This window comes from Thyridium curvatum (assembly GCF_004353045.1).
Source record: "Thyridium curvatum strain D216 chromosome Unknown NODE_129_length_63301_cov_79.645060, whole genome shotgun sequence".
NCBI classification, from domain to species: domain Eukaryota; kingdom Fungi; phylum Ascomycota; class Sordariomycetes; order Thyridiales; family Thyridiaceae; genus Thyridium; species Thyridium curvatum.
The window spans coordinates 21,343-47,726 of NW_022156884.1; the positions used below are offsets into that span (position 1 = coordinate 21,343).

General features: G+C 55.8%; 8 protein-coding genes across 8 annotated transcripts; 5 read left to right on the top strand and 3 right to left on the bottom strand.

Moving 5' to 3' along the window:
• Positions 1-716: 716 nt before the first annotated feature.
• E0L32_011992 (uncharacterized protein) lies at positions 717-3,395 on the top strand (the record flags this gene model as incomplete). The annotated part of the gene is made up of 1 exon (XM_031134784.1): positions 717-3,395. The coding sequence occupies one exon, from the start codon at positions 717-719 to the stop codon at positions 3,393-3,395; it is 2,679 nt and encodes an 892-aa protein (XP_030999640.1).
• Positions 3,396-4,048: 653 nt separating this feature from the next.
• Positions 4,049-5,602, bottom strand: E0L32_011993 (uncharacterized protein; the record flags this gene model as incomplete). Its single annotated transcript, XM_031134785.1, has 4 exons — positions 4,049-4,134; positions 4,200-4,749; positions 4,804-5,295; positions 5,378-5,602. The coding sequence occupies 4 exons, from the start codon at positions 5,600-5,602 to the stop codon at positions 4,049-4,051; spliced, it is 1,353 nt and encodes a 450-aa protein (XP_030999641.1).
• Positions 5,603-9,124: 3,522 nt separating this feature from the next.
• Positions 9,125-12,200, top strand: E0L32_011994 (uncharacterized protein; the record flags this gene model as incomplete). Its single annotated transcript, XM_031134786.1, has 5 exons — positions 9,125-9,258; positions 9,385-9,556; positions 9,706-10,203; positions 10,783-11,880; positions 12,042-12,200. The coding sequence occupies 5 exons, from the start codon at positions 9,125-9,127 to the stop codon at positions 12,198-12,200; spliced, it is 2,061 nt and encodes a 686-aa protein (XP_030999642.1).
• Positions 12,201-14,346: 2,146 nt separating this feature from the next.
• Positions 14,347-16,708, top strand: E0L32_011995 (uncharacterized protein; the record flags this gene model as incomplete). Its single annotated transcript, XM_031134787.1, has 7 exons — positions 14,347-14,445; positions 14,499-14,895; positions 14,968-15,411; positions 15,462-15,587; positions 15,649-15,943; positions 15,998-16,289; positions 16,349-16,708. 7 exons carry the CDS (start codon positions 14,347-14,349, stop codon positions 16,706-16,708), a joined length of 2,013 nt encoding a protein of 670 aa, XP_030999643.1.
• Positions 16,709-17,228: 520 nt separating this feature from the next.
• On the top strand, positions 17,229-19,959 carry E0L32_011996 (uncharacterized protein; the record flags this gene model as incomplete). Its single annotated transcript, XM_031134788.1, has 4 exons — positions 17,229-17,449; positions 17,506-17,911; positions 18,637-18,673; positions 18,725-19,959. The coding sequence occupies 4 exons, from the start codon at positions 17,229-17,231 to the stop codon at positions 19,957-19,959; spliced, it is 1,899 nt and encodes a 632-aa protein (XP_030999644.1).
• A 324-nt stretch (positions 19,960-20,283) lies between these two features.
• E0L32_011997 (uncharacterized protein) lies at positions 20,284-21,394 on the bottom strand (the record flags this gene model as incomplete). The annotated part of the gene is made up of 2 exons (XM_031134789.1): positions 20,284-21,141; positions 21,206-21,394. 2 exons carry the CDS (start codon positions 21,392-21,394, stop codon positions 20,284-20,286), a joined length of 1,047 nt encoding a protein of 348 aa, XP_030999645.1.
• Positions 21,395-23,031: 1,637 nt separating this feature from the next.
• Positions 23,032-24,510, bottom strand: E0L32_011998 (uncharacterized protein; the record flags this gene model as incomplete). Its single annotated transcript, XM_031134790.1, has 1 exon — positions 23,032-24,510. The coding sequence occupies one exon, from the start codon at positions 24,508-24,510 to the stop codon at positions 23,032-23,034; it is 1,479 nt and encodes a 492-aa protein (XP_030999646.1).
• An 816-nt stretch (positions 24,511-25,326) lies between these two features.
• Positions 25,327-26,210, top strand: E0L32_011999 (uncharacterized protein; the record flags this gene model as incomplete). Its single annotated transcript, XM_031134791.1, has 3 exons — positions 25,327-25,364; positions 25,421-25,797; positions 25,861-26,210. The coding sequence occupies 3 exons, from the start codon at positions 25,327-25,329 to the stop codon at positions 26,208-26,210; spliced, it is 765 nt and encodes a 254-aa protein (XP_030999647.1).
• Between the last annotated feature and the right edge of the window lie 174 nt (positions 26,211-26,384).

The window sequence follows — 26,384 nt, forward strand, 5'->3', positions numbered from 1 at the left end:
ACCATTACTTTCCTCGGAGGCAAATAATAATTCACATTCTTCAGCTACGACAAGATCTCTCGTAGGGTATTATTTGATTCGAATGCTGTATGCATTGCTACATGATGCGCTGTATTTAATCGTTGATTTCATCGGAGAAGACAACGAGGTTGTAACAAGGTAATTGTACACCTTGTTCTCCAAGTTTCATACTATATCCAACTTCCATCACTCAACATCGGACAAGAATATAACAGCATTATCACTTCCTGGCCGCAGACTCAGTCACACGATGCGGGGGAGCTTCTTGGTCGGATGGACCGCTCTTGATCAGCCGATGTCACGTTAATGAACGCGATCGGCAGAAGAACCGCCTGCTGGGCTTGCCTCATACAGGCAGGTCGACCTCTCTTTAGCCGCCACGATGGTTACCAAGCAGCCAAGGAAGTACAAGACGGACAGCACCCCGCCGCAATGTTATCACATGAATTAACGTCCTTCCCCGCATGGCAGGGCAGGGGCTCATGATTGGTACGGCACAGTTCTCGACCAGGGCGATTGGCGTGGATGCTCTGGCGATAGAAAAGAACCGCAAAAACCAACGTTACATATTGGTGATATTGGGATATCACCTTGGGTCAAATTCGGTATGAAATCTGGGAATCGCCTTCACGACGAACATCGCCCCTCTGTTCCCAAGATGCTTTCTTCAACCCGCTCTCGCGCCATCCACAAACATGCGGATACAGCTAGCTTCCATCAGCGCCATAGCTTTCGCAGGCGCAGGCGCAGCCCAGGCCGCTGCCGCTCCTCTGGTATCGGAAGCCGGACAGCGTGCGCCAATCCCCTCCTGGGACCTGCAGTCATCGGCCAAAGCCGGCGACGATCTGTCCAAGATCTCACAGGCGAGCCAAGACACCTCCTCCTGGCACCACGCCGATGTCTCTCGCTGCACGGTGATGGCGTGCCTCATCAAGGCCGGCGTCTACAACGACAGCGAGCTCTTCTACTCTGACAACCTCGACCGGTTCGACGCGAGCCCGTTCCGCGTCCCCTGGATATACCGGAGCGAGTTCGCGCTGCAGAAGGAGCCCGCCCAGGGCCGGCACTTCTTCTTGCACACGCACGGCATCACCTCGTGCGCGGACGTGTTCCTCAACGGCAAGGAGGTCGCCAACAAGACCGCCCAGGCCGGCGCGTACGGCGGGCACGTGTACGACGTCTCGGAGCTCGTCGTCGCGGACGGCAACGCGCTGGCGGTGAGGGCCTACCCGACCGACTACCAGTACGACTTTGGGGTGGGGTTCGTCGACTGGAACCCGAGCCCGCCGGACAACGGGACGGGGGTCTGGCGCGAGGTGGTACTCCGGCAGACGGGGCCGGTGTCGCTCGGGGACCTGCGCATCGTGACGGCGCTCCCGGAGCCCGTCGGCAGCTCGGCTTACGTGACGCTCAAAGCTACGGCACGGAACTTGGAAGACCACGAGGTCACGTTCGTCGCGAACGGCGACGTGTCGCTCGCCGACGGCGGATCCGCCCGCGCGCTGAGCAATACATATACAGTCGGACCCAAGGAGAGCGTCGAGATCAACTTGACGACAGACTATGCGAACCCGCCGCTGTGGTGGCCGAAGCCCTGGGGCGAGCCAACTCTGCACAAGGCCCAAGTCACTGTGTCCGTCGATGGTGCCATCTCGGACAAGTCGGAAGAGAAGAAGTTTGGTCTCCGGACCGTCTCTTCGGTGCTCAACAAGCACAACGACACGCAATTCTTCGTCAACGGCCACCCGTTCCAGGTCTTGGGCGGCGGGTACTCCTCGGACATGTTCCTGCGGTTCGACCCGGACCGATTCACCACCGAGGTCAAGTACATGCTCGACATGGGGCAGAACACCGTCCGCCTGGAAGGCAAGATGGAGCACCCGGAGCTGTACGAGATCGCCGACAGCCTCGGCCTGATGGTTATCGCGGGTTGGGAGTGCTGCGACAAGTTCGAGGCCTGGAAGTACAACGAGGACCTGCCCGTGAACCCTCCGGCCGTCTGGAGCGACGCCGACTACGACATCGCCAAGGCGCAGATGCTCCACGAGGCGGCCATGATGCAGAACCACCCCAGCATGCTGGCCTTCCTCGTAGGGAGCGACTACTGGCCCGACGACAGGGCGACGGCCATCTACGTCGACGCCGCCAAGGCCGCGGACCTCGACGTCCCCATCATCGCCTCGGCCTCGAAGCGCAGCTACCCCAAGGCCCTGGGCCCCTCGGGGATGAAGATGGACGGGCCCTACGACTGGGTGCCCCCGAACTACTGGTGGGACACGGAGCCGGCCGACGAGCGCCTCGGCTCCTCCTTCGGCTTCGGCTCTGAGCTGGGCGCCGGCGTGGGCACCCCGGAGCTCAACAGCCTCAAGCGGTTCCTGTCGGCGGCGGACATGGACGACCTCTGGCGGCGGCCGGACAAGGGCCTGTACCACATGTCGACCAAGGTCTCGTCCTTCTACGACCGCAAGATCTACAACGGCGGCCTCTGGAGGCGCTACGGCGCGCCCGCCTCGCTCGAGGACTACCTGCTCAAGGCGCAGATGGCCGACTACGAGGCCACGCGCGCGCAGTACGAAGGGTACGCGGGCATGTGGAGCGCCGGCCGGCCGGCCACGGGGCTCATCTACTGGATGCTGAGCAACGCGTGGCCCAGCCTGCACTGGAACCAGTACGACTACTACCTGCACGTTGGCGGGTCGTTCTACGGGAGCAAGGTCGGGAGCCGGATGGAGCACGTCGCGTACGACTATGTCAGGAAGTCGGTCTGGCTGATCGACCGGCACATATCAAACCCGGACGACACGGCTAGGACCGTCAGCGTCGAGCTCTTGGGCTTGGACGGCAAGGCCATCTCGACGTCTACGATATCCGCCAGGACGGGGCCGAATGCGAGCAAGAATATCGGCGCGGTCAAGGGCGTCGAGTCCATCAAGGATGTCGGGCTACTCCGTCTCGTCCTCAGCGATAGCAAGAACATCACCATCAGTCGCAACGTGTACTGGCTGTCAAAGACCATGGACAAGCTGGACTGGGACGACTCGAGCTGGTACCACACTCCGGTCACTCAGTACGTCGACTTCACGGCGCTCAACAGGATGAAGACTGCCGAGGTTTCCGTCAGCACGAAGGCCTGTGGCTCGACGGGCAAAGGTCGCGCGGTCGTGCTCGAGAACCAGTCGGACATTCCGGCCGTGTTTATCCGAGTCAACCTTGTGACCAAGGGTGGACAGGATGTCACTCCGGTGTACTGGTCGGACAACTACGTCACGCTGTGGCCGCATGAAAAGATGGAGCTCAAGGTCAAGTCGGAAGACCTGACTGGGGCAATCCAGGTCAGTGGGAAGAATGTCAAAAAGTTCGATATTGAATTGTAGGACACCGAGTCCCTGTAGTATTCAGCCAACAAAGCATGCCTAGTAGATGACTTTAACCTGTTTAAACCATGAATGTTCGTTTCTGCCCTACCATCTACGCCATTTGTTCCGCGAAGACCTGTTGCTTCGAAGGGCAGATACTGCCTGAGGTTTGTAACCTATGTTGGGGCTTGGCTTAGATCCCAACACTCGTCCTCACCCCTTTCCGTGTTCATCGGTCCGGCCGTTCGTGACACTCGCAGACTGTGCGGAACCAGGCACTGTTCGTGTCGACGCCAGGGCTTGACCCTGCATGAGCGGCTCGGCAGTCAATAGCCCTACCACCTAGCAGCCCTGTGATAACAAGCACACCCTTTCGCATAGTTTGTGGCAACCATGGACAACCCTGCATATGCAAGGAAGCGAGGCACCCATTCAGCCGGGCTGCAACGGTCCCCACTTGGACGGTAGATGGGATCAAAATAGTTCGGTTTTTATTCATACAAGTTGAATCTCTCTAGTTTACATGTGACCAGGTGTACCTGTGCTTTTTTCGAGCTCCTTGCCTTGGGGCGTTCTAGACATGTTCTACAAAATCTGGCCCGTAGATAGCGCCGGCTTATACCGTCCAAGATGGTGGGATTATGCCCCTTGCTGAGGCTAGCTTCACGGGCTTATGCAAAATAACGGCGAGTGAAAAGGAAGGCGACTAGCAGCAGGCCGCCGCATACCGCAAACACATGGTTTCGGTGGCCATCTCCTGTGACGCAGCTGTTAGCGTACTTGTTTCCCAGTGTAATTCAGTGAGCATGGCTCATCACGTACCTTCCTCATCCAGACTGTGCGCAATGACGACAAACACGTTCAGGGGAAACCTGAGGATGCTGTAGACACGGCCACGGATGCCGTCGTCGACAAGCTCGCTCTTGAGGCAAGCCATGGCAGGAAAGTAGGCTCCGATGCAGCCCTCAAGCAAGCAGAACACCCAAAAGACCAGCCTCTCGTCTTTGAGAATGACGGCGAGGCCGAGGCAGCAGCTGACGAGCAAGGTGACCTTCATCAACATATCCGCAGATCCAGAGATGCCACCCTGAGCCACCTTGAGGCGGGTAAACAGTGCCGAGCCGGCCATCATGGTGCACATGTAGCACGAGAAGATGAGTCCGAAGGGGAGCTCGTCGGTCCAGCCAGTCGCGGCCCTGGCGCTCTTCAGCGCAGCGGACCAGAAGAAGATGAACAGATACATGGTGCCCTCAAAGACGCACGAGGTGATACCAAGAGACAGAATCTTGCGGTCGCGGAAGATGGCTCGGACGCCAGCCTTGACGTCCTCGGCAGAGGTCGACTCTGAGGATCGCACGCCGTAGTTCTCTTTCTAAAGACACCGTTAGCATCTCGACGACAACGGATGCGCCAGCGCATGACTTACCCATCGAGTAGAGATGATGAATCCAGAGGCGATGCAGCACACGACGGCGGCAAGGAAAGGCCAGGTGCGGGTACCCGAAGCCGTGACAAGCGCGTCACCGACTATGCCGGAAACGATAGCAACAATGCAGCTGAGGGTCGTCATTGTGCTAAACACAGAGCTCAGGTTCAGATCGGCCGTCTGGATGCACTGCTCGTGGTAGTCGGAGATCATCCAGGCTTCGAACACGCTGAAGAGGAGCGTGGTGCTGACACCGCCGGCCAGGCGACCAAAGAAGAGCACGCGCATGTCGTTGCTGAGCATGGTGAGGCAGGTAACGATGTAGAGGAAGCAGTAGAGAAGGCAGGCTCGCTTGCGGCCGAACCGGTCGGCATATCCGCCGGCGAACGACGCGCTGATGCCGCCCGAGACGAAGCCGGCGGCGTAGAGGGCGGCGACCATCTTCTCGGGGATCTCTTTCTCATACTTGTAGATGGCGTAGATATGCGGACCCTGTCCCGGGAAGAAAAGCGCAACACGGGTCAGCTCGACGGCCGCAAAAACGCATTGGGACTACAGGGATTATCCGGCTTACCTGGAGCCAGTCGGCGGCCACGGCGAGAGCGTACGGGATGAAGAAGTTGAGCTGGAAGCGACGGGCGCTCCCGGAAGAGCCGCCCTCAATCTTCTCGCCGCGCTCCTCAAGTGCCGGGTCGAGCAGGGTCAGGGCCTCATCCTTCTTTGTCGTGCGATACTGGGACCAGAGGAGGTAGGCATTGGTGGCGACGAGCACGCCCAGGTTTACTTGATAGAAGTCCATGGTGAAGTTACCGGGAGGCGGGTGTAAGGGAAAGCCGGTCAGGTCTCGCGGCGACTGTTTGTCTTGCAGGAGAAACACACCCTTCTTGTCGTTGAGGACGAGGTGTGTACGAGCGAGCGGGCGTGCTATGTATGTGCGCGCATTTGATCGGGGTGTAATTCAGAGGCGGGAGCAGAGGGAGGAAGAATGAATGAGAGAGGCCAGGTATCTTTACATATGTCACTGGTCGGGCTGAGGCCAGCTCGTGCAGCTGCTACCGGAGCTTGGTTTTGTACAAATAAGTACTTACAGCGATTGCCTAATGTAGGTGGGAAAACAAGGTACTTGAGGTATGTATGTAGGTAAGCGGAGAAGGAAGGGAGTAGCAGCCCAAGATCTCTCGATGAAGAGCAAGAATGATGGAGATGCACCACCAGAACCCCACGGCAGGTACGGACGTTAGCTGGCTGGCTTAGGTACCTAGGTAGGTAGCTTGGTCTGTCTGCTCTGTGTTGGTATTCATTGGTATTGGTAACTGCGCAGTATCTCTTTGCCCTGGGCTCAAGGGTGCGGCCATCCGATCCTGGATGCATTCGAGGCAGCAGGCAGATAAGTTGCCGCGCACTGTGTACTTTCGGGCACATTGACTGGTCGCAGTCGGAAAGGATGTCAAACAGTGTCTGATGAGCCCACCTTTATTTCCACCTGGGCGCGCCCGCTGCGGCCGCGGCCTGGCATGTCGTAATTATAGTTTCGCGGTGGGAAAGCTATCGCTGGGCGCTCTCAAACAATGTCTGACAAGCATCGGCGATTATTGGGCGAGGGCGTGCGTTCGTGTTGAGAGCGGCACCCAGGCAGGTACCTAAGGTAGGTATCTCCCTGAGCAGCCAAGGCCCAGCCAAGGCCCAGTCAAGTCAACGCTACAATCAGCCATGGTAAGGTAGGTATGTGACAATGCAATCGGGGAAATGAAATCCCCCCAAGAGGAAGGCTGAAATGGGATCAATGGTCCAGGCGGTCTATTGATGCATCAAATCACACGCGCGATGCCCATCAGCAATTCCCCTGGCGCGCCGTGTGTGCCTCAGTCTGACCTCCCCGAAGAAGCCCGCCCCCTGAATATACGAACAGCAATCAAGCCACCACCCTCCACCACCATGTCGGGATCCTCCCTTGCTCGACGACGGGTGCTCCGCGGATTGGTCGATCGCCTTCCGGGGTTGCACAAAGCCCAGAATTACAGGGGTTGGAGGCCTGGGTTCTCAGTGGGCTGGAATGCGGTCGACGGGGAGGTGGTGTGGGAATTTAAAGCTGCGGTTCCTTACTAACGGCGCCGCCCCGATAACCTGGCATGCCTGGTCCTGGGCCTAGGCCTGATCCTGGATGATCCTGGGTCCTCCAGCCCTGGGCTTCAATGTTTGGACCCATTCCCCCCTCACTTCTCTTGCGGCATGTGTTGGACGAAATGTACTTGAAACCGGCAATCAGCGGGGCATAGAAAGGCGTAACTACCTCTTACCTAACAATGTGATTCTCCGGGTGCCTCTTTCAGCGCTCCTCCCAGCACTCCATCTCCGTAATAAACTGGCCCAAGACCTGAAGATCATCCATGGAATTCCTCCCTCCACCCCCCTCGCGCAAACCGTGTCGCGAATCTGTTATATATTGCAAGCGACGTCATCGTACATGTTTCACGAAACAGATTTCACGCCCTGCTCCGGCTGAATATTGACCAAGACGCCAGCTGGATCTTTGCTTGATGCTGTTGCAGGACGAAGACGATGGAAGGGGTTTCTATTTTCCCATGGTCAGGAGAATGATATGCGTGCATGCATGCGTGCATTCAACTCATTTCATTTCCCTCTGGTCAGACACGACTATCATGCCACGACACACGCCGGGATGGACGGTGGGTGCGCCACCAAATTCGTATCTGCATGCACCCCCCTTCATCGCCAACCTATCACCCTACTACTTGCTGGTCACGGACACCGAGTTCGTCGCTCCCCCAGGCTTACCAGGGCAATTGCAGGCAGGCATGTGGATGTTTGTCGACTTTGTAGGGGTATCCCTCACTCTTTAGAGCGGTATGTCGTCGTTTTTCATCATAGCTAGTTCTATTTACAGCGCTCTGTGCCTGGAAAGCCAAGCCACGCCACTTTCCGATGGCCGTGCCCTGAAGCGTTGCCGCCGTATTGGGCCAAACAGACATTGGGGGGTGCAACGTCTTGGCGAGGCCAGGGTTCACGTCGAATATGGACTTTCTTGTATGCACTCTCTGCTTCGGACTTGTGAAAAGCACTGCCTGCCCATGCTGACAAGATGATCTGACGTGGGTAGTTTGGGTAGGTACATCCACTCTGACAAAACCTGGTATCAAGACGCTGTATTTTCCTGGTTTCAAGAACAGTCTGTGACGTGCTCTGTAATGGACCTGCTTTTGTTTCGCGTCTTGCTCGACGCGCCCTGTGTGAGTCGTGTCTTCGCGGATCGAGAAAAGAAAGCCACGGCGTCGGCAGGGTAAGACACCCATGGCATGCTGCCGTGAATCGCCTCGCAGATCAAGGGGAATCCCATCCCGGATTTGGTGGTTCAGCTGGGCCGCCCTCCTTCGCCATCGAAATACAGTAGGTACCTGCACCGAAGACGAGAAAGTTTATCGCCGATAAACATCAACTATTGGCCAGGAATAGGTAGTCCCCTTCTGGACTTGACCCCTTACTAGAGTCCATTTGTCGTTAGTGAGCTCTCCAAGGATGCCACCAAGGATGGGATGCGCGCGGGGGAAAAGTCCACTCAGGTCCCCCAGTCCCGCTCGACCTTGAAGGTTCGGAAATCCACTATTCTCCTCGCGCCGCTCGCTCTTTACGAGATGCACCAGCGAGCGTGGTGGTGCATGAGAATGCCGGCTTGCATCGAAAAGCAAAGCGTCCCCAATAATTCCCCAGGAGGTGGGGTCTCGAGCTACTGTAGATCGGCTAGCAGGAGCGCCAGGCCAGCACTAGTCAACTCTGCTAGGGGACCTAGGAAAGATGCGCCTCGTTTGTCTCGCGCCTTCTGCTTGATGCTTGTCCCGTTTCGTCCGCCTGCTGCTTGTGCCAAGGGAGATGGGCTATCTCGAGACATGAGGGCGGGGGCTTCGGGGTGTGGCAGGCTGATCCCAGGCCAGTGCGATGTCCAGACTTCAGACGGTCAGCCCCAGAGCGGAAGTCACCCAAAGGTCACTCGCCATGGGGCAGGCAGGCAGGCAGGAAGGAGGTAGGTAGGCAAGTCAGCACACACACACACACACACACACACACGCGTACCTACCTAAGATAGAGAGTGAATGCCACAGGAGGCACAACCCGCGGACATCCAAGTCGAATAAAGACCACAGCATGTCTCTCCCACCCACTCGTCTCACCCTTTTGGTCCTCCCCTTCCCCTCCTCTTTCTCCGACCCAAGCAAACGACCATAGTCCTGCTCCAAAGTCCGGACTTATCCACTCTTTCTCTGTTCACCACCCACGGTTCTTTGCGCCGTAGACAACGCCACTCAACATGGCAGCAACTCGGTTGCATTACATCTTGCTCGCTGCGGCGGCTATCCTGCTCCTGCTGGGACTGGCTCGCCAGCATGACCAGGTCATTGACACGATCAAGAAGCCTTGGGAGGGCGGCAAAGACGCAGCAGGGTCGGCTGGAACGACGACAAGGCAAGTCGACACCACCCGTTGTTTACTCCTTTCCATCATGCCCACCCTTGGCATGCACGCATTCACGCCACCCAGAAAAACTCGGCTAACAGCATGATGTGACAGCAGCAGCAGCAGCAGCAGCGGTGGCCGGCGACCAAGCTTCAGGGAGGTCGCGCTTCAACACGGCACTGACAAGGTGACCACGCACCAGTACTGGTTCATGTATGAGAAGTACCTCGAGCCGCTGCGTGAGAAGAAGCTCAAGATGCTCGAGATCGGCCTGGGCTGCAACATGGTAAGTCCCTTTGTCCGCTGCACCCGCCCGCCTGCGATCCATGGATCCCCATATACGTATTTATCGCGCTCTCCCTCTCCCCCTCACCACTCCGCGGCTCCGCCGGCTTCGGAATCCTTTCCATGCTAATACGGTATCCTCCTACCCAGGGCTACGGTCCCGGCAAGTCGTACTACACGTGGCTGGAGTTCTTCCCCAATGTCGACCTGTACTACATAGAGTACGACGCCGCCTGCGCCGAGAAGTGGAAGGACAAGACCTCGGGCGCCACCATCTTCACCGGCGACCAGGCTGACCGCACCTTCCTGCGCCGCTTCGTCCAGGAGTCGGGCGGCGATTTCGACGTCATCATCGACGACGGCGGCCACAGCATGGACCAGCAGCGCAACTCACTCGAGGAGCTCTGGGGCATTGTCAAGCCGGGCGCCCTCTACTTTGTCGAGGACCTGCAGACCTCGTACATGGGCAGCTACGGCGGCGACGAGAAGGGCGGCAAGGACCCGGCCAAGAACACCATGACCAAGTACATCTACGAGCTTATTGACGACCGCATGACGGACGGCAACAGGCACCCCATCTCCAAGGACATGCGCAGCATCGACTGCATGAAGGAGGTGTGCGCCATCACCAAGAAGGAGGCCAACACGGTTTGAAGAAGCCATTGTTTGCGACGACGATGTGATGGAAGCAAATACGCATGTACGTACACATGGGCGGCGCTTGGGCAATAATTCATTGAGAGATTTCATTGCTTTGCTAGCTATAGACCCCTTGTACATCTAGATGTAATATGAAACTGCGAGATGATGGTTTCTTTTCTGATGAGATCAACTATCTGACATCAAATGTACACTGTGTGTGACTTATGGACTGTGAAACTAATTGAGATCTGCATGACTTTCGATGCCGTGACTTGTTTCCGGGATTATTTCTCACCTCAGCCTGACTGCATGTGTTGTGTGATGTTTCATTACGATGTGGCACACCCTGCTGTCAGCAAGCAAAGGCCATCCAGGTATGTCATACAGTCGTACTCTTTTATTTATATTCTTACGACAAGATCATTAATGATATATACAGACTATGCGTCTAATATTATGCTTGAAAAGGCAATCGCTTTTTATAATCCCGATATGTGTGGGAGGAGTCATCAGGGGGTCATGATAATTACAGAACAGCCATGTCACATGTTTCATGTTTCTGCTTTGCTGTGCACTGCCTGGTAGGATGGATCAGCACTTGACACGGAGTTTCCAACCAACCTTGGCGACGCGCGCCGCCGTGAAGGAGATGGCCGTCCCGCTGATGATGAAGCCGGCAAAGAGCTGCAGGCCGAGGTAGCTGCCCGAGTTCTTGAGGATGGCGCCCGCCAGCGGCGCGCCACACAGCGCGGCGAAGGCGTTGAAGAGGCCCGAGATGCCGAACCGCGCGCCCAGGTACTTGAGGTCGCTCGTGATGGACGTCAGCACGACGAGCGGCAGGCTGACGATGCCGCCCGACGCGAAGCCGTACGCGACGGCGAACACGACGTTGCCGGCCGCCGAGTCGACGGCGACCCAGCAGAAGCACGTGACGGCCGACATGCAGACGACGAGCACGATGGTGTGCAAGGGTCCGATGTGCACGGCCAGGTGCGCGGGCGCCAGGCGGCCGACGGACGAGGCGGCGTTGAGGATGGCGACGAGGTTGAGCGCCACGTTGCGGTCCGTGAGGCCGTGGCCCAGCGCGTAGGTCTGCAGGTAGAAGAGCGGGATGAAGAAGCCGAAGTTGGAGCAGAACATGGCGAGGCAGTAGAAGATGTAGGGCCACTCGCGGAAGGCCGAGGGGTCGACGAGGGAGCGCACGCGCCGCGGGGAGAAGCGCGTGCGCATGACGAGCACGCTGAAGCCGCAGGTCGCCAGCGACAGGAGGCCCAGCACGCGCAGCGTCCAGCCGAAGCCGACGCGCCCCAGCAGGTTCTGGAAGATGAGCGGGTAGACGACCCCGCCCAGGCTGCCGCCGCAGACGGCGATGCCCGTGACGAGGGCGCGCCGGCGCAGGAACCACTGCGGCAGGACGGCGAGCCCGGGCACGACGATGCAGCCGGCGCCGAGGCCGACGCAGAACCCCTGCGACAGCAGGATGTGCCAGTACTGCGTGCCGATGCTCGTCATCATGGTGCCGAAGGCGATGCAGAAGGTGCCCACGGCCAGGAGCGACGTGCACCACCCGGCGTCGAGGAGCGGGCCCGCGATGGCGCCGCCGCCGAGCAGCAGGAAGGGCTGGACGGAGCCGATCCAGGATATCGTCGAGGGCGAGATGGAGCTGAGGAAGTTTGTCTCGTAGTAGGTCTGGAACGCGCCGAAGCTGTTTACGACACCCCTGGAGGGACCACCTCGTCAGCACGGGGTGAACTCATCTTGACTTTTTTTTTTCTTTACTTTAGGTAAAGGGGGGTCGCATACCATGAGTTGAAGAGCAGGAAGAACGCCCCGGCAACCTGTAGCCATGCCCTGGTCCCGCCGTCGGGGATCGTCTCCTCTGCCAACAGGACGACGCCCGCGGACTCCTCCTCATTGGGTTCTGGGGTCTTTTCGCGGACCTGCTCCGCGATCTGCTCCGCGACCGCCGTGGTCTCCATGATGATGGTGGTCGTCGAAGTTGAGACTGAGTTGATTTCGGAAGGTGAGGAGGACTTGGAGGTGTAATCCCGAATGGCCATCCGGGGCGACAGTGGCGGCCACCTCGAGAGGAGGCGGGGACTGCCGGTGTCTGCTGATGTGCACTTTTGAACGAGGGGGTTGCCGGATTCGATGACCGGTCAGGTTAGATGATGGTGGTAGACATGGAAGCGTGTGCCCGAATTGAAGTTCAACAACAATCGACTTCTTCGTAACAATGGAAAGTGTGGGGAGCCATCCCGGATTGCAAAATGTCTTCCGTCCTTCCGGGGGCTTTTAAGAATGACTCTGTCCGAAGAATAGGACTTTTGTTTCGGAAGGACTGCCGCAGAAAAAAAAGTCTGACCCATGGAGACATGTCTCCGGTGTCGGTTACTAGGACTAAAACAGAGAAATCTGTGTGTCATTGCTTGCATCCAGAGTGGAGGCGCGGAGAGCGTCCCCGTCTGAATACCCTCGAGCTATTACCCACACACACGCCCGAGGTGCAGGCGCCGAGCTCCGAGTCCAGCACGGTCCCATCGTGGATAGGAAACGAATCAAAGGCGCTGAATTTGGTGGCATTCCCCCGTTCGGAGCTAAACGCCAACGATCACCGGCGCAATCGGATCGGACAATGCACGCGGCAAATGGCCATCTCTGTCCCCGCAACCCCAGACCTATTTATCCGCCGGCCGCAGCTTTGCCTGGAAGGGGCCAAGCTGCAACTATATCAATGTTGATTACAAGTAGCTGGACCCCTGGGAACAACGAAAGGAAGCAAAGTCATGGGCAGAGTAAGGAATGCCATGAAATTATTGGGCTCTAATCGCTGTCGGCGCAATGAAAAGCCTGTCGCGCTTCATGATGAGGCCCAGTACCGCGACGAGAGCACCAGCGGTGATCAAGAGCATACAGGCGCGGCTGATGGCGTTAACGATCACGTCAAGGACCTGCTTCTGGACCTCCGGGCTCAGTTTGGTCACGAGATCCCTGGAAACACCTGTAATGACCGCCTAGATCTAGCTCTTAGGCACGCCGGGGAGAGCATCTCGCAGGCCGTCCTCCGCTCGATTGACGAACACGGCGTTGCTCATGGCCAGTCATATGGTGATCCCTGTAGTTTGTGCAAGGGCGATGAAGGGTGCTGCGACGTGGGCTTGCTCATGACTGATGCTGGCCTGCACGGTAGAGAAGCCTGCGGAAGTGTACCCATCAGTCTCTTATCCATTCCTAGGATATCACTGAGTTGTTCTTACCACTCTGACTACCCATGCCAACGCCGGTACCGACACTGGCAGAGTATCCATAGACTTGCGCCGTGAATGCTTGCGCCGTGAACGTGTCTGTGTCGAGCGTGAACATTCAACGCTCCACCTACAGTAATCTAGCTTTACAGAGATGGGAACCAGGAAGCAAGGATGAACATACAAATAAGAGCGCCCGAGAAAGACTGAACAACGGTTGCTTCAGAGAGCCTGATTTAGTCCGTCTGATCAGCCAGTACCAGACCTTCAAACACGAGGACCTTCATGTTCTTTCGGCCGTACCGTTCTCCTTTGTAGGTTGGGGGATCTTGCGGCAGACCTTCTTCATCCCGCTCTTTTTCCCAATTCGCGCGCGGTGACAGTCCCATATAGGCCGCCGTACGTCTGCTTCCATTTATCCCAGTCACAGCCACGGTGGCCTTTGACGCAGGACGCTGTTCTGTTCATCGCAGAATTCTCCATGCCATAGTTCCTTTTCAGAGGACTGCGCCCGGCAGTGTTCTAATCCCTCTCTGAGTGGGCTCTCTGGGAAGAAGAACACAAGAGGTGGGTATGGCAAGACTAGACGGAACACCCACAATACCATCTCCCAAGAGTTGGGTCTATCTTGTTGCCTCTGGCGCACTTAGAACAGGCGATTGTTTTTGTTGTCCCTAACATCTACAATTCGAGGAGCGTGGTGAAGCCGAAGCCGAAGCCGAGAGCCGCTAGCAAAACGTAGCAAAAAGCGGGGCGAAGCCGATTTCAAGCCGAAGGTTGTCTCTCGTGTGCACGACCGGTACTCGATTCATTCTCTACAGTCATACAATATCATTACGAACCAGGAACATATACCTACTGTGATCCCATATTACAAACCTCTTGTTCCGTGTCATGCCCTCCCATGCGCTGGGCGTGGCTCCGAGGCGAAGGAATGGACGCCTGCAAGCCTGCAATCCGTGCCGGCGGAGGAAAGTCGCCTGTGACCACACCCTGCCCGTCTGTACGCGGTGCAGGAAACGCAACACACCCAACAGCTGTGTGTATTCTATACAGAATGACGCCACGCCGTCGAATACCCGAGGCTCAATAGCCTCGCTCAGCGGCGCTGCCGGCCCGGCCCATCAGCCCGGGCCAGTCTTGATGAGTCCACAGGTCGACTCATCCGAAACGATATCAGTCGTTGAGACGCCGGATCGGCCCAATGCTCGAACGAGTGCTTTGCCCGGCTATCTCGGAGCCACAAGCTTCTCAGCTGTCTTTCAAGAGACTCAGGATCATCTGCTGGGTCCTAACAGTGTCCCTTCCACAGAACCTACAACTGTTCAAAATACCCCGGGAGCGACTGATACTATCCCGACAGCTACGAACCTGGACAAGAAATCACTGGACATGGCAATCAATCTCTTGACTCTAATACCAGATGAGCCAGTGGCTCTCGAATACTTCTACGGTACCTAAACTAGCAATTGTTTCTAAACAATCCATGTAAATGGTTTCGTGGCTGACGTTACATCCCAATCAGGTCATATCAACCCGAATGATGGATGGTCCCGTCTCGCAGGAGAGCGGGTTCTACTATCACTGTTTGACACGTTCAGGGACACCCTTAAAGCTAAAACCCCGTCCCAGTTGCAGAGGATGGCAGAAGTCCTAGCCGAGAACTCCTCCCGGGAGTTCCAAGAGAGTCAAGTTGACCCTGATGAGTGGATAGCCTCCTTTTCCGGGCCAAATCTACGATGGGAATCACTTGGCATTCTTTTTACGTACTGGTCGTATGGCACCTTCGTAGTCACAGACCGCGGTCGTACTCTCTTTGTAGGACACTCCAGAAAGCTCATGGCGCTTTACAAAAAGTGTGCAATGGACTGCGTATCACTAGGAAGTCGAGCCGGCCAATGCAACTCCTTGATCATATATACTATGTTCAAGTCAACCATCATCGAATCAAACGTCTCCGGCGATGCTAGTAAGCATACATCGCGCTCCCATCCGACTAGGCACTTATCGAAACACTAGGCTTTACCACGTGGAGAGAACATGGTGATATGATTGCTGCCACGACATATCTCGGCTTACACGTAGCCACAAGTTGTCCCAAACCTGACGACTCAGTGGCTGCCCATGTATGGAGACGGCTAGCAGGTGAGCATGGCTCTTCCTTTCACTCCGGGATATGCATTTTCTGATCCTATGGGCCATCAAGCCGTTGTGTACAACATCGACAAAGTTGTGAGTGTGTTTACAGGCAGGCCACCGCTGCTCAGCAGACGCTATTTCTCCACTCCACTGCCCCTCGACCTTTCAGACGAGGACCTGCTTTCTCCACCAAGTGTCCTCCAGGCGAGAATCAAGGAACTGGATTCGGACGGATGGAATCGGCATAACCACACGCTTGGATCCTCTACAATTCTACGAGCTAGAGCCAAGATGGCTCTGGTCAAAGACAGTATTTTGGAAATGGTTCTCGGTAATGGCATTCGGGACGCCGAACAGCTCCAGTAAGCCTCCAACCTTTTAATTATTTCTATAGCCCTTGATTCTGACAACTACAGCCGGCTGCGACAAGAGCAATTGTCACTCTTTGCAAATTTTCCACCGAAGCTACATTACTCTTCCGATGACCTTTGCCATCCGGAGTTTGATGTCGGGAAGGTCTATGCCACCTTGCTTGTCAGATTGGAGCATCTCCAGAACCTGTTCTTTCTCGAAAGACTCATATCAGAAGGGACTGAGGGTCCTACAAACGATCTCGTTGACGTTAGCTTCGAGATGGTGTCATTGACAGTGCTTTTCTGGACACATTCAGACAAGTTTCACTGTTTAAAAGGCGACTTTGAATGGATGGTGAGCCCCCTGGTTTCATCCTTCATGTCCATATCGACACACCACTAATTGCTTGTTAGGTCGTGTCCTTCGCTACGCCCGCAGCAGGTATTTTATGTCTTAGCCTGCTGAGACCACGAGCTGGCGACCCTGGAGCTCAACCGGCCTCGTTTCCAAGTAGGTCGGAGATCATACAACAACTGAGCCTCTTGATCGGGTTTCTCGATTGGGTCGGTCCAACTCAGCCCAACAATGATCTGTGTGCTAGGGTGAAAGAAGTCATTAAGCGGGTACTGGACCACACGCTCAACGCTCCCGGCGTCCAAATGACGACCAGCGAGGTAGCGGAGATGGACTGGGGAATACCAAACGACATGAACGATATATTCAATTTCGAGCTGCTAGACACCTTTGACTGGCTGAGGCAGGACACCCTATAGCATCCCGGCATCCCTCGTGGGATGTCTGAACTAGGTCTTTGTCGAAGGGATGGATCGTACCTCCTCTGCGGCTCAGACAACGTCGCTCTCTTGATAGTCCCCTCAGAAATGGGACTCATGAATAAAGTAATTATTCTCTTGTAGCCTGAAAGTACTAATTGCATAGGAGAGCCCAGCTGGTTAGCATCTAGCATTGGCACCAGTCACTACGAAACATAGTGACACTAATGAGATGGGTTCCTTGATTCCGCCGCCGAGTCCGAGTGCATAACTTCAAGCTTTAACGGGTCGTCGATTAGAAGTAAACAATGCTTAGACAGCAGCATAAATGACGTATGGTTCACAGAGAGGGAAGCATCAGCATGTCGTGTAAGCACTACGTACAGGATGCGGGGTTGAAGGCTGGAACTTGAGTTATTTTCCATCTGACCCTGAGCTTGCAAAACGAAGACCTACTATCCGCAGTATTTCGACCCCTCAGAGGCTGTTAAATACCAAATTACACTCCCTCATCCATTCCATGGCTCTATCAGACTGCTGCCTCAAGGGCTTTAGGTGGGATGGAGAGCCGCTCGGTCACGAAGAGCAGCTGGGCGAGAACAAAGCATACATCTCTGGCGCGAACAAAGATGCGGCTGTCATGTTCATTCATGATGCATTTGGCTGGACGTTCAAGAACCTGAGGCTCTTGGCGGATCACTATGCTCAAGAAGCAGATGCTACGGTGTACCTACCAGACTTGTGAGCTTGCAAACCATGAAGCTGAGTTGGCCCTTGCTAACGAGTGCGGTCACCAGCTTCGGCGGCGAGGTCCTTGATTCCGAAGTCCTTGCATCGGGGAATTGGCAGTCACTCGATATGAAGGGGTTCATGGCTCGCAATAGCAAGGACGCAAGGCGAGACGAGATATTTTCCTGTGCCAAGGTCCTTCGCTCCCAGTACAAGCGTATTGGCGTCATCGGCTTCTGCTTTGGCGGCTGGGCTGTTTTCCAGCTCGGTGCAAGGGGAAACAACCTTGTCGATTGCATAGCGACAGCGCATCCGAGTCTTCTGACCAAGGAAGAGATCGACGCCGTTGGGGTGCCCGTCCAAATACTGGCGCCGGAGCACGACATGATGTTCACCCCGGAGCTACGGGAGTACGCTAACAAGAAGATACCGGAGCTGCAGCTACCGTATGACTTTCAATTCTTCCCTGGTGTTGTACATGGCTTCGCGGCGCGGGGTAAGCAGGATGATATTGTTGAGAGGAAGGCGATGATTCGGGCAAAGAATGCTATTGTTGCTTGGCTGAGGCTGTGGCTTCACGACTAGCCCTGTGCAGAATCATTCATTTCAGGACTGGGTAGGTGTTTCTCAAGCGGCCAGTACTCTTTTCCAGCCTCGGAAGGAAGGACATGCCCGAAGAGGCTGGCTCAGCCAGTAAAGTCACGTAAAAATAGTATTCACAAATCAGCCTGAGCAACTTTAATCAAACGGCCTTGGACACACTGGTCAGAATTCTCGTTTACCGTTGGGATTCCGATAACACCAACCCGAATATCTGCTTGTTCCCGACGATCGTCGTGCACACCCATGTCCAAGCGGCGTGCGCAGTCGACCGTTTTGGGAAACACAGCTCTGCAATGGGCGAGCTGAACACCCCTTTCCGCCTAGCGGCCGTGCATGATCATCACGATTCCCCGGCACCACGCCCATTAAACGGCCCTTGCCGTCCAATAGTCCTGTTTCGGGCGGTAAAGTGCTATCACCACCTAGGCCAGTCTATTCTTCTTGCTCCAGAACAACGTTATTAACATGCGCGGCGCCTGACCCTTGAGGTTGTACTACTGCACAATGATGTGCCATCCCCGGTTGGAGGTCTCGCGTGTGTGTGTACGCACGAGGGAGAAAAAGGACACAATGGAGAATATTCGACTGTGGTCTAGACTCCCTGCGAGGAGCCTTTGCTCCTTCGACGAGGGCGTGAGTCCCGTTTCCTGTTGCTTTCCAAACTCGATAACACTCTTTGCACAGTCAGACCTTTCCTTTCTCAACATCCCAAGGAACCTAGCGACGCCGAAGCCATGGCCTCGTTCATGTCGTCCGTCATGCGCCTCGCCTTCAAGCGGCACCCTCCCGAGGGGCGCCTGGACGAGGAGCACGCGGCCGCAACGGCTGGTTCCGTCGGTATGACCTCCACGCTCGGCGGGGCGACGTTTGCTCCCTCGCAGCAGACGCAGCACGGCGGCGGCGGCGGCATCATCTACCCGAGCACGGCCTCCGACGACGACCCGCTGACGCTCTTCCGCCTCATGCTCGGCATCACGGCGTCGCCGCACCTGGGCTTCAGCGCGCACGGCCCCGCCGGCACGCGCCCGGCGCCCAACGTCGGCCTGTACGCGCGCGTCGTGCACTCGGAGCAAAAGGCCAAGGACAGCTACAAGGTCTTCTCGGTCGTCATCAACGCGTGCTACTTTTTGCAGATCATCGTCGCCGCCGCGCTGACCGCCATGGGCGCCGCCGCCGTCAACAGCAAGGCCATCACGGCCTTCGGCGCCATCAACACCATCATCGCCGGCTTCCTGACCTTCCTCAAGGGGTCGGGCCTGCCCGGCCGGCTCAAGTACTTTGGCGGCGAGTGGAAGAAGATCCGCGAGTTCATCGAGCAGCGCGAGCGCGACTTCTCGCGCCGCGGGTGCGGCCTCGACGTGCACGAGACGGTGGCCCTGATCGAGGCCATGTACGCCAACACGAAGCGCGACATCGAGATGAACACGCCCGACAGCTTCAACTCGGTGAGCAATATCCAGGTCAACAGTCCGACGCGGATCGGTCTCGGCGTGGAACCGCCGCACAAGATCGCCGGCGTCGACGTCTCCAAGATCGAGGGCATCATGGGCAAGCTCAAGAGCTTGGACGGTACGATCGGCAACATAAAGTCCCGCATCGAGAAGAAGGGGCACGACGTGAACGAAGCGGCGCACCAACTACAGGATGACGAGAAGAGGGCCGAGGAGGAGCTGCAGCGTCTGGGAAAATCAATTGAGGCGGGAATCGAAGAGCATAAGCCCAGGCTGGTGAGAGAGATGTCTCATGCAGTAGACGAGGTAACTCGAGAGGCTAGGGAGCAAGTCACGCAAAGAGCCGGGCAGGTGGCCGCTGATGCAAGGACTGCGACGGAGCGCGCGCGAGATGAAGCCATGGCTGGTGTGGCGAGAGAGGTGAGAAGAGCTGCTGATGACGTCGATCCGAGTTCCAAGAAGTACTAGTGACGCACAGTCTTGATATCAGAGCCTTGGGTCTGGTGCTCAGAGCCATTGGTGCCATTTGCATTTTCACTCATGATCGAAAAGGGTATTAGTATTAGGCATGGACAGGGGCGTGTGGGTTTTGAAATATCTCTTTTTCTATTGAACAGCCACTATCTAATGTAGAGATGATAATAAAGGATTAGTAAGAAGGAAAACACCAGCACGCCGTCATTCTTGGCTTCTTATATATCCACGCCACCAGTGATTAGGTCTCTTTTTTCCAGCGCCTAGTGTATCAAAAACCGTTTGTCCCAAATATATGTATGTGAAAAGACACCCCCTCTATTTCTTGGTGACAGGAGTGTAGGTGGTACCGTGGGGATCGCCCAGGAGCTCGGCGTTGAGGTCGAGGATGTCCTTCTCCTGGCCGAGGACGTACAGGCAGTTGTCGACGGCGACGCCATCCTTGATGGTAGCACCCAGGCAGTCGTTGAGCTTGCCAAGCTGGAGGGTGAGCTTGATGCCATCCTCCTGGCACTTGGCCAGGCAGTCCTTGGCATCGGTGGCGGTGGTGGTCGTGCCGTTGCCGAGAGAAGTACCGCAGTGGGGCTGGAACTGGCGGTTGATAGGCTTGGGATCCTTCTTGTTGCCGCCGATGCCGAGGAGGCCCCCGAGGAGGTCGCCGACGGTGTCCAGAAGACCCTCGAGCAGGCCGGCGAGGTCGAGGAAGACCTTCAGGTCGGCGACGTCGATGCCCAGGAGAGACAGGTCGAGAGTGAGAAGGGGCTCCTGGCACTGAGGGGTGGAGGTAGGGACAGTAGAGGAAGTCGGGGAAGCAGTCGATGAAGCACCGCCGTTGCCAGTGGAGGAACCACCATTGCCGTTTCCAGTCGACGAAGCACCATTGCCGTTCCCAGTCGACGAAGCACCACCGTTGCCAGTAGAGGAGCCGCCGTTGCCATTTCCGTTTCCGGAGCTGGTGGGCGAAGAGTTGCCAGTGGTCTCGTCATCAGGGCACCAAGTGGTGGTGTACTGAGGACGCCGGGTCGACGTCTTCAGGGTGGTGGAGTCACCAGGAGGCGGGATGGTGGGGTACTTGTTCGGGGCGGATGATGAGGGAGGGTTGACCGGCTTGGTCGGGTATCCGCAACCGCGGGTGCATGGCGCGTTGGGAGTGGTAGTGGCAGAGTTGCCGCCCGTCTATAGGCATGTTAGCAATCTAGATACTAGGTGTTGGCGAGCTGACGCTGGCTAGTATACTCACGCTGGTAGGCAGAGAAGGAGTCGTGGTGACGCAGATGGTATCGGGGCCGACCACGGTCACATTGGGGTTCTTGTGCGTGTCGATGACGATGGAAGGGCAGTTGCCAATAATGGCCTGGATGTCGATGAGGCAGGCAGCGCCCGGGAGCAGGTTGACGTCCAGCTGTCCGATGAGAGGTCCGAGAGACATGATGAAGGGTAAAGAGTGATATCCCGGAAAGAGTGACGAGATGTAAAGAGTTTAAAGAGAGACTGGGGTGAGGATCTATGCACAGGCTGTCAAAGTTGACTGATGTCTATCCCGGTTGGCTTCTTGTTGCTTGCTGCTGGTCCTTCCGAGAATCTGGATGGAGGTCAGTTGGCCCGACCTTTATATCCCAAATCCTCGCTGGTAGCCACCCAGGCACGCTTGACTGATCTAAGCACTCTCTTCGTGTTGGCCAGCCCTCCTCCACCTCGACTCCTCCGACCTCTCCCTGGTGGCTGCAGCTGCTCCATCAGGGCGGCCAAAGTGAATGGGGATGTGCAAGGGAATATCGCCGCCATTGGGAAGATCACAGCACCCCAGCTCCATCGTGCTAACCTCACCGCGGTGACAGCTCGGCTATCAAGGACAGCCCCGTTACATTCACTCGCCGGCTGAACAAGCAAGGAAATCTTAGTAACCGCATGAGAGTAGGATACCAGTCTAAATCCGGCACTGAGAGAGCCCCTTGAACCCCTGCATGGATGTGATAGCGCGCCAAAGGGAACTGTAGGCCCATGCCTAACCGGGAATAGCATCAGCAAGAGAGGTGTCCTTGCTCGCCAGTGACTCCAGTAGCCTAAGAGCAAAGTGTGCCCGTTGAACCCACCCTCAAAGTTTGACAAGCCTGGCATTGCGCAATGCCCGCAGCAACGCCATCCCCAATCCGAGGTCAGCCCCAGTTGTCATCGCCGCCAGGAGACGGTGGAAATACGGGGCAGCGGCCTCCCTTGCCCAGGAACGGCAGCGGTGGGATTGCCGTAGTCGCCGTTTGTGTTGGCGGCGGCCACTAACAGGCGTCAACCGCATTCCCACCCCGCAACGCTAACCGTTAGCCCTGCAGCAAAAAGCAACGACTTTGCTGTCAGCGCGCAGCGCAATACGCCGCAGTTTTGAGTCTAGGGATGGATTGCCTGATTGTGATCGACGCCCCTTCAGGGGATGCCCTTTGTTATCTTGGTGTCTTTGCCTGCCTCGGAAGAAGCCAGCAAAGCTTAGGCCTCGGCGGCTGAACCTAGCCTTTGGGTTCGGATGCCCGGATCACCGCCAGGGATTCAAGACATGCATATGTGCTCCATTCGATGGCCCGATTAGTTACTCATATGCGAGAAAATGAGTATTTCCTAGTTGGAATACGACCGCTTGCATGAGGGATGGATGGAGCCATGTGGATGTTGCAACTCGAGCAGCTCGATGCGGCCAATCCTGCATCTGATCGAATTGTTGCTCCTGAAAGGCCTCATATTCTCAGAGAAAAAGTAATTCTCTCATCCGGTAATGGTGGACTATTGCTGCACGTCTCAGTTGGCCACAATTCTCCTGCAGCATACTCCCCTCTGTCGGGCCCTGCTCAGCTGACCAAAGATATCTCGAGCCCTTGAAAACACACAAGAATTGTGGCAGGTAAGTTCAATTCTTTGTCGATCTTGCCCAGATGCTCTCGCCTGGCGATATCAGATTTGCTTTGGTCGGCGTTACTTTGCTGAAATTGCTATGCCTGAGTCCAAGCGAGGTCTAGACTTTACAAACATCTCGCCAGCTGCAGATCATGGCTTGGATTCGGTCTGGGCGATGCGACTTCATTATTCGTTTGTGGAGATGCCGCCGGTATCGTGGAAAAGGGTTATCCAGTCACCAAGTCCGAACTGATCCGTGGACCAATCCGTGTCGAATAGGTCAAAAAGACTATTCGCCCCAATGAGCACATCATCTGCTACGGCGACATCGTCTCTCGGAGGCCTGCTCCTGCGACTTTGCAGATAGTCACGCGCTGAGCTCTCACCGCCAAAGACAGGCCCGATTTCAGGAGCAATGGAGTCGGCAACCCCAGAAGTCTCTCCACCCGTTCGCTGGTCATGGATCCAGAGCATTCGCCCTAAGAGCTTGTGTGCCGCATCCGCCATCGGTAGGTCCAGGGGATTGTCTTTCAAATCGTTGATGACCATCTCGATATCTTCTCGCAGCCCATCGGGAGCAACTCGTTCCACTAGTAGAAAAGCAGCGAGTTGCACCGCACTGCTGTAAGCCTGGTGCGCGGTGATCTGGAATTTGGGATTGGACCGCAGTATGGGATGTGATCGAAGACTCTTATAGCTGTCCAAAGCTTCACCTGCGGCCTGGACACTAACCTCCAAGGCGGCGGGTTGTGTGGCAAGGAACGGCCTCATCATGCGGAGTCGTTGGATACGCACGGAGCTATGGATGACATAGTGCTGCCAGATCAGGGCTTGTGGGATGACCGAAGTGTGATCGACGAATGGCCTGCCACTGTCCCACTCACTCTGCCGAAAGAACCAGGGCAGTTCGTCATCCAGAGCTTGGATCTCGCGGTCCAGGGCACTGACGTACTCCCAAGAGTGCATGTGTTCTCTGTCATTGTCGAAGAGACGGTGAAAGATGCGGAAGTACTTGGCACGGGCAATAGCCGCACTTGCTTCTGTTGCTTTTTGCTCGGGTTGGCTTGTGATTGAGTTTTCTGTGATATCATTGTCGTTGCAGTTTGAAGGCAACAGTATGCGATCAGGCCGAGTTTGGATCAGAGGCGTACGTCCATAATTCAGAGACCTATCGGCATCGGCAATCCAGAGTTCCCACCAGATCCGTCTTCGCATTTCAGTCTCGAGAGGATTTGCTCCGGTACCTTCCCGGTCCAGCCGCAGCATCTGTGCGCTATGCACCGCCTGAGCAAAGCAGGCATTGCGGGTTTCGATGTCGGCCACAGCGTACCAGTAGAGCTGGCTGTTGATGAAGACGGCTAGCTGGTTCAGTTGTGACTTGTGCTCAAAACAACCAGCATGTAAAGCTTGTCTAGAAGCAGAGTGCCATGTGTGAGCGAGCTTTTGAATCGTTGATGCCTCAAATCCGACTGTAGCACTGAAGCCCTTTGGCATGTACGTCGCACTCAAGGAAAGCACTGTGAACAGCAGCGCCAGCCAGGTCAAGTCTGTGTCTTCTCTCCTCGTCGTCGTATCCCAGAAATGCTGATAGGTCTTGCGAAAAGAGGGTTCGTGAATGACGGAAAATACCAAATTGATATTGTCCATGAAGAAAGCAACGAGCATGTCAGTCTGGTTCCGGGTTGGCAGCAATGCCACCAACTGGGCTCTCCAAAACCTCTCGGTGGTGAGCCCCTCCGGTAGCACTTGCGCGTGAAATATAGGAAGCAAATGATTCGTTGGGACAATTGAAAAGATTGGGATCGAACGGTGCCCAGGCGTGATTACCCTTGTCTTCGGAGCTACAACGGTCACCTCCGGAGTAGGGCCGGCAATTGATGGCACAGGATTGCCAGCATGCCGAACATGGTTTTTGGCCACTGTTTGGATTGGGCGTATTCGAGGCTTGTTCCCAATCGTCTGCTGTCGAGCAACTGCGCCGGCCGCCGGACATCGAGCGCATTCGGCTGTTCGCTGCCACCGCACGCAGCTCTGGCAGGGTACCTTCCTGTCGCATTTCAATCTGTGCTGTCGACAAGGGAGGCAACTCAATGGCCCACGCCTATTTCTAGCCGCAGCTCCTCGCCTGTCCGTAGCTGCGACTGGGTCAGCACCGCTACTCATGGCCAACTGTACTTTGTCAGCGAGAGGCGTTGCCGGAGAGCGAAAGTGTCGGATAGGCGGAATCAGAGTGGACATTCAAGAATTGCAAAGCTGAGTCAGCTTGTAACTTAATCCTCCACTCAAATCTAGCTGCTGGGCAGTCCCACTGTTTAACTCAACGATTCTCATTGGCGGAAGTTATGATAGAATTCGTCTCAGGCATGACCAAGAAGATACAAATGCTCAGGATCACCCCCGTCGAAGTGGCTTGATCGTGCATCCACTTCTACGGCCGGATTCTATTCATTTCAAAGACTCACAAAGACGTAGGTAAACGGAATGGCTTCAAATCAGGGTGCCAAGTTCACACTCCATTGGTTGGTTCAGTGATGCGTTTCTTCCAGTCTCACAATCATCACTAACTGAACTACAGGCTTGAACGCTCTCGGGCGCAACGCATTATGTGGATCATGGAAGAACTGAATCTTTCATATGAGATCAAGACGTACAAGCGAAGTGCTACGGGCACTGCGCCGCCTGAACTCAAACGCGTACATCCCTTGGGCAAATCACCGCTCTTGGAAGTGCACCCGCCCAGCGCACAGGCGATCACCCTCGCAGAGTCAGGACCCATCATGGAGTACCTACTGGATCACTATGGCGACGAGAAGCTTACCCCGAGGAAATTCGTAACTGGCAAAGAAAATCAAGTTGGAGGGGAGACCGAATCTTGGCTGCGGTATCGATATTTCATGCACTACGCCGAAGGCAGCTTGATGTCGCCCATCCAGGTGCAGCTGATCATGAATGGTAAATTAATTCTAAGCCACGGCATCGTTTCCCACACGCTTAGAGACTAATTGGACAACCCAGCTCTCAAAGGACCGGCCGTTCCCTTCTATGTCAGGCCCATCACCGGACTAGTTGCCACTAAACTCGGCACTGAGTTTCTGGATGAAGAGATCAAGACGCACTTCGACTTTCTCGAGCAGCAACTGGGCTCAGCACCTGATGGTGGCCCTTTTCTCTGCGGATCTGATCTGACTGCTGCAGATATTCAGATGAGCATCCCGATCATTATTGCATTCACTCAGCAGATTATCGACAAGAGTCAATATCCAGCCCTCGACAAATATGCACAACGATTACAGACCTCGACTGGATACCAAAAGGCGGTGCAAAGAATTGAAGACATTCAAGGAACGAAATTTGTTCCGATATAGACTAGTACAAGGGAAGTCTTGCTGATTTCTTCAAAGAATAAAAGCACCTGTATACAACCAGAGACTACGCGCTACGCCACTTGGACAGATCATAAGATGTGACTGCGAGGGTCGTTCACTGAGAAGATCTTGGTTGGGGAGGACCCAGCATCCACTTAGACATCGATATGCATT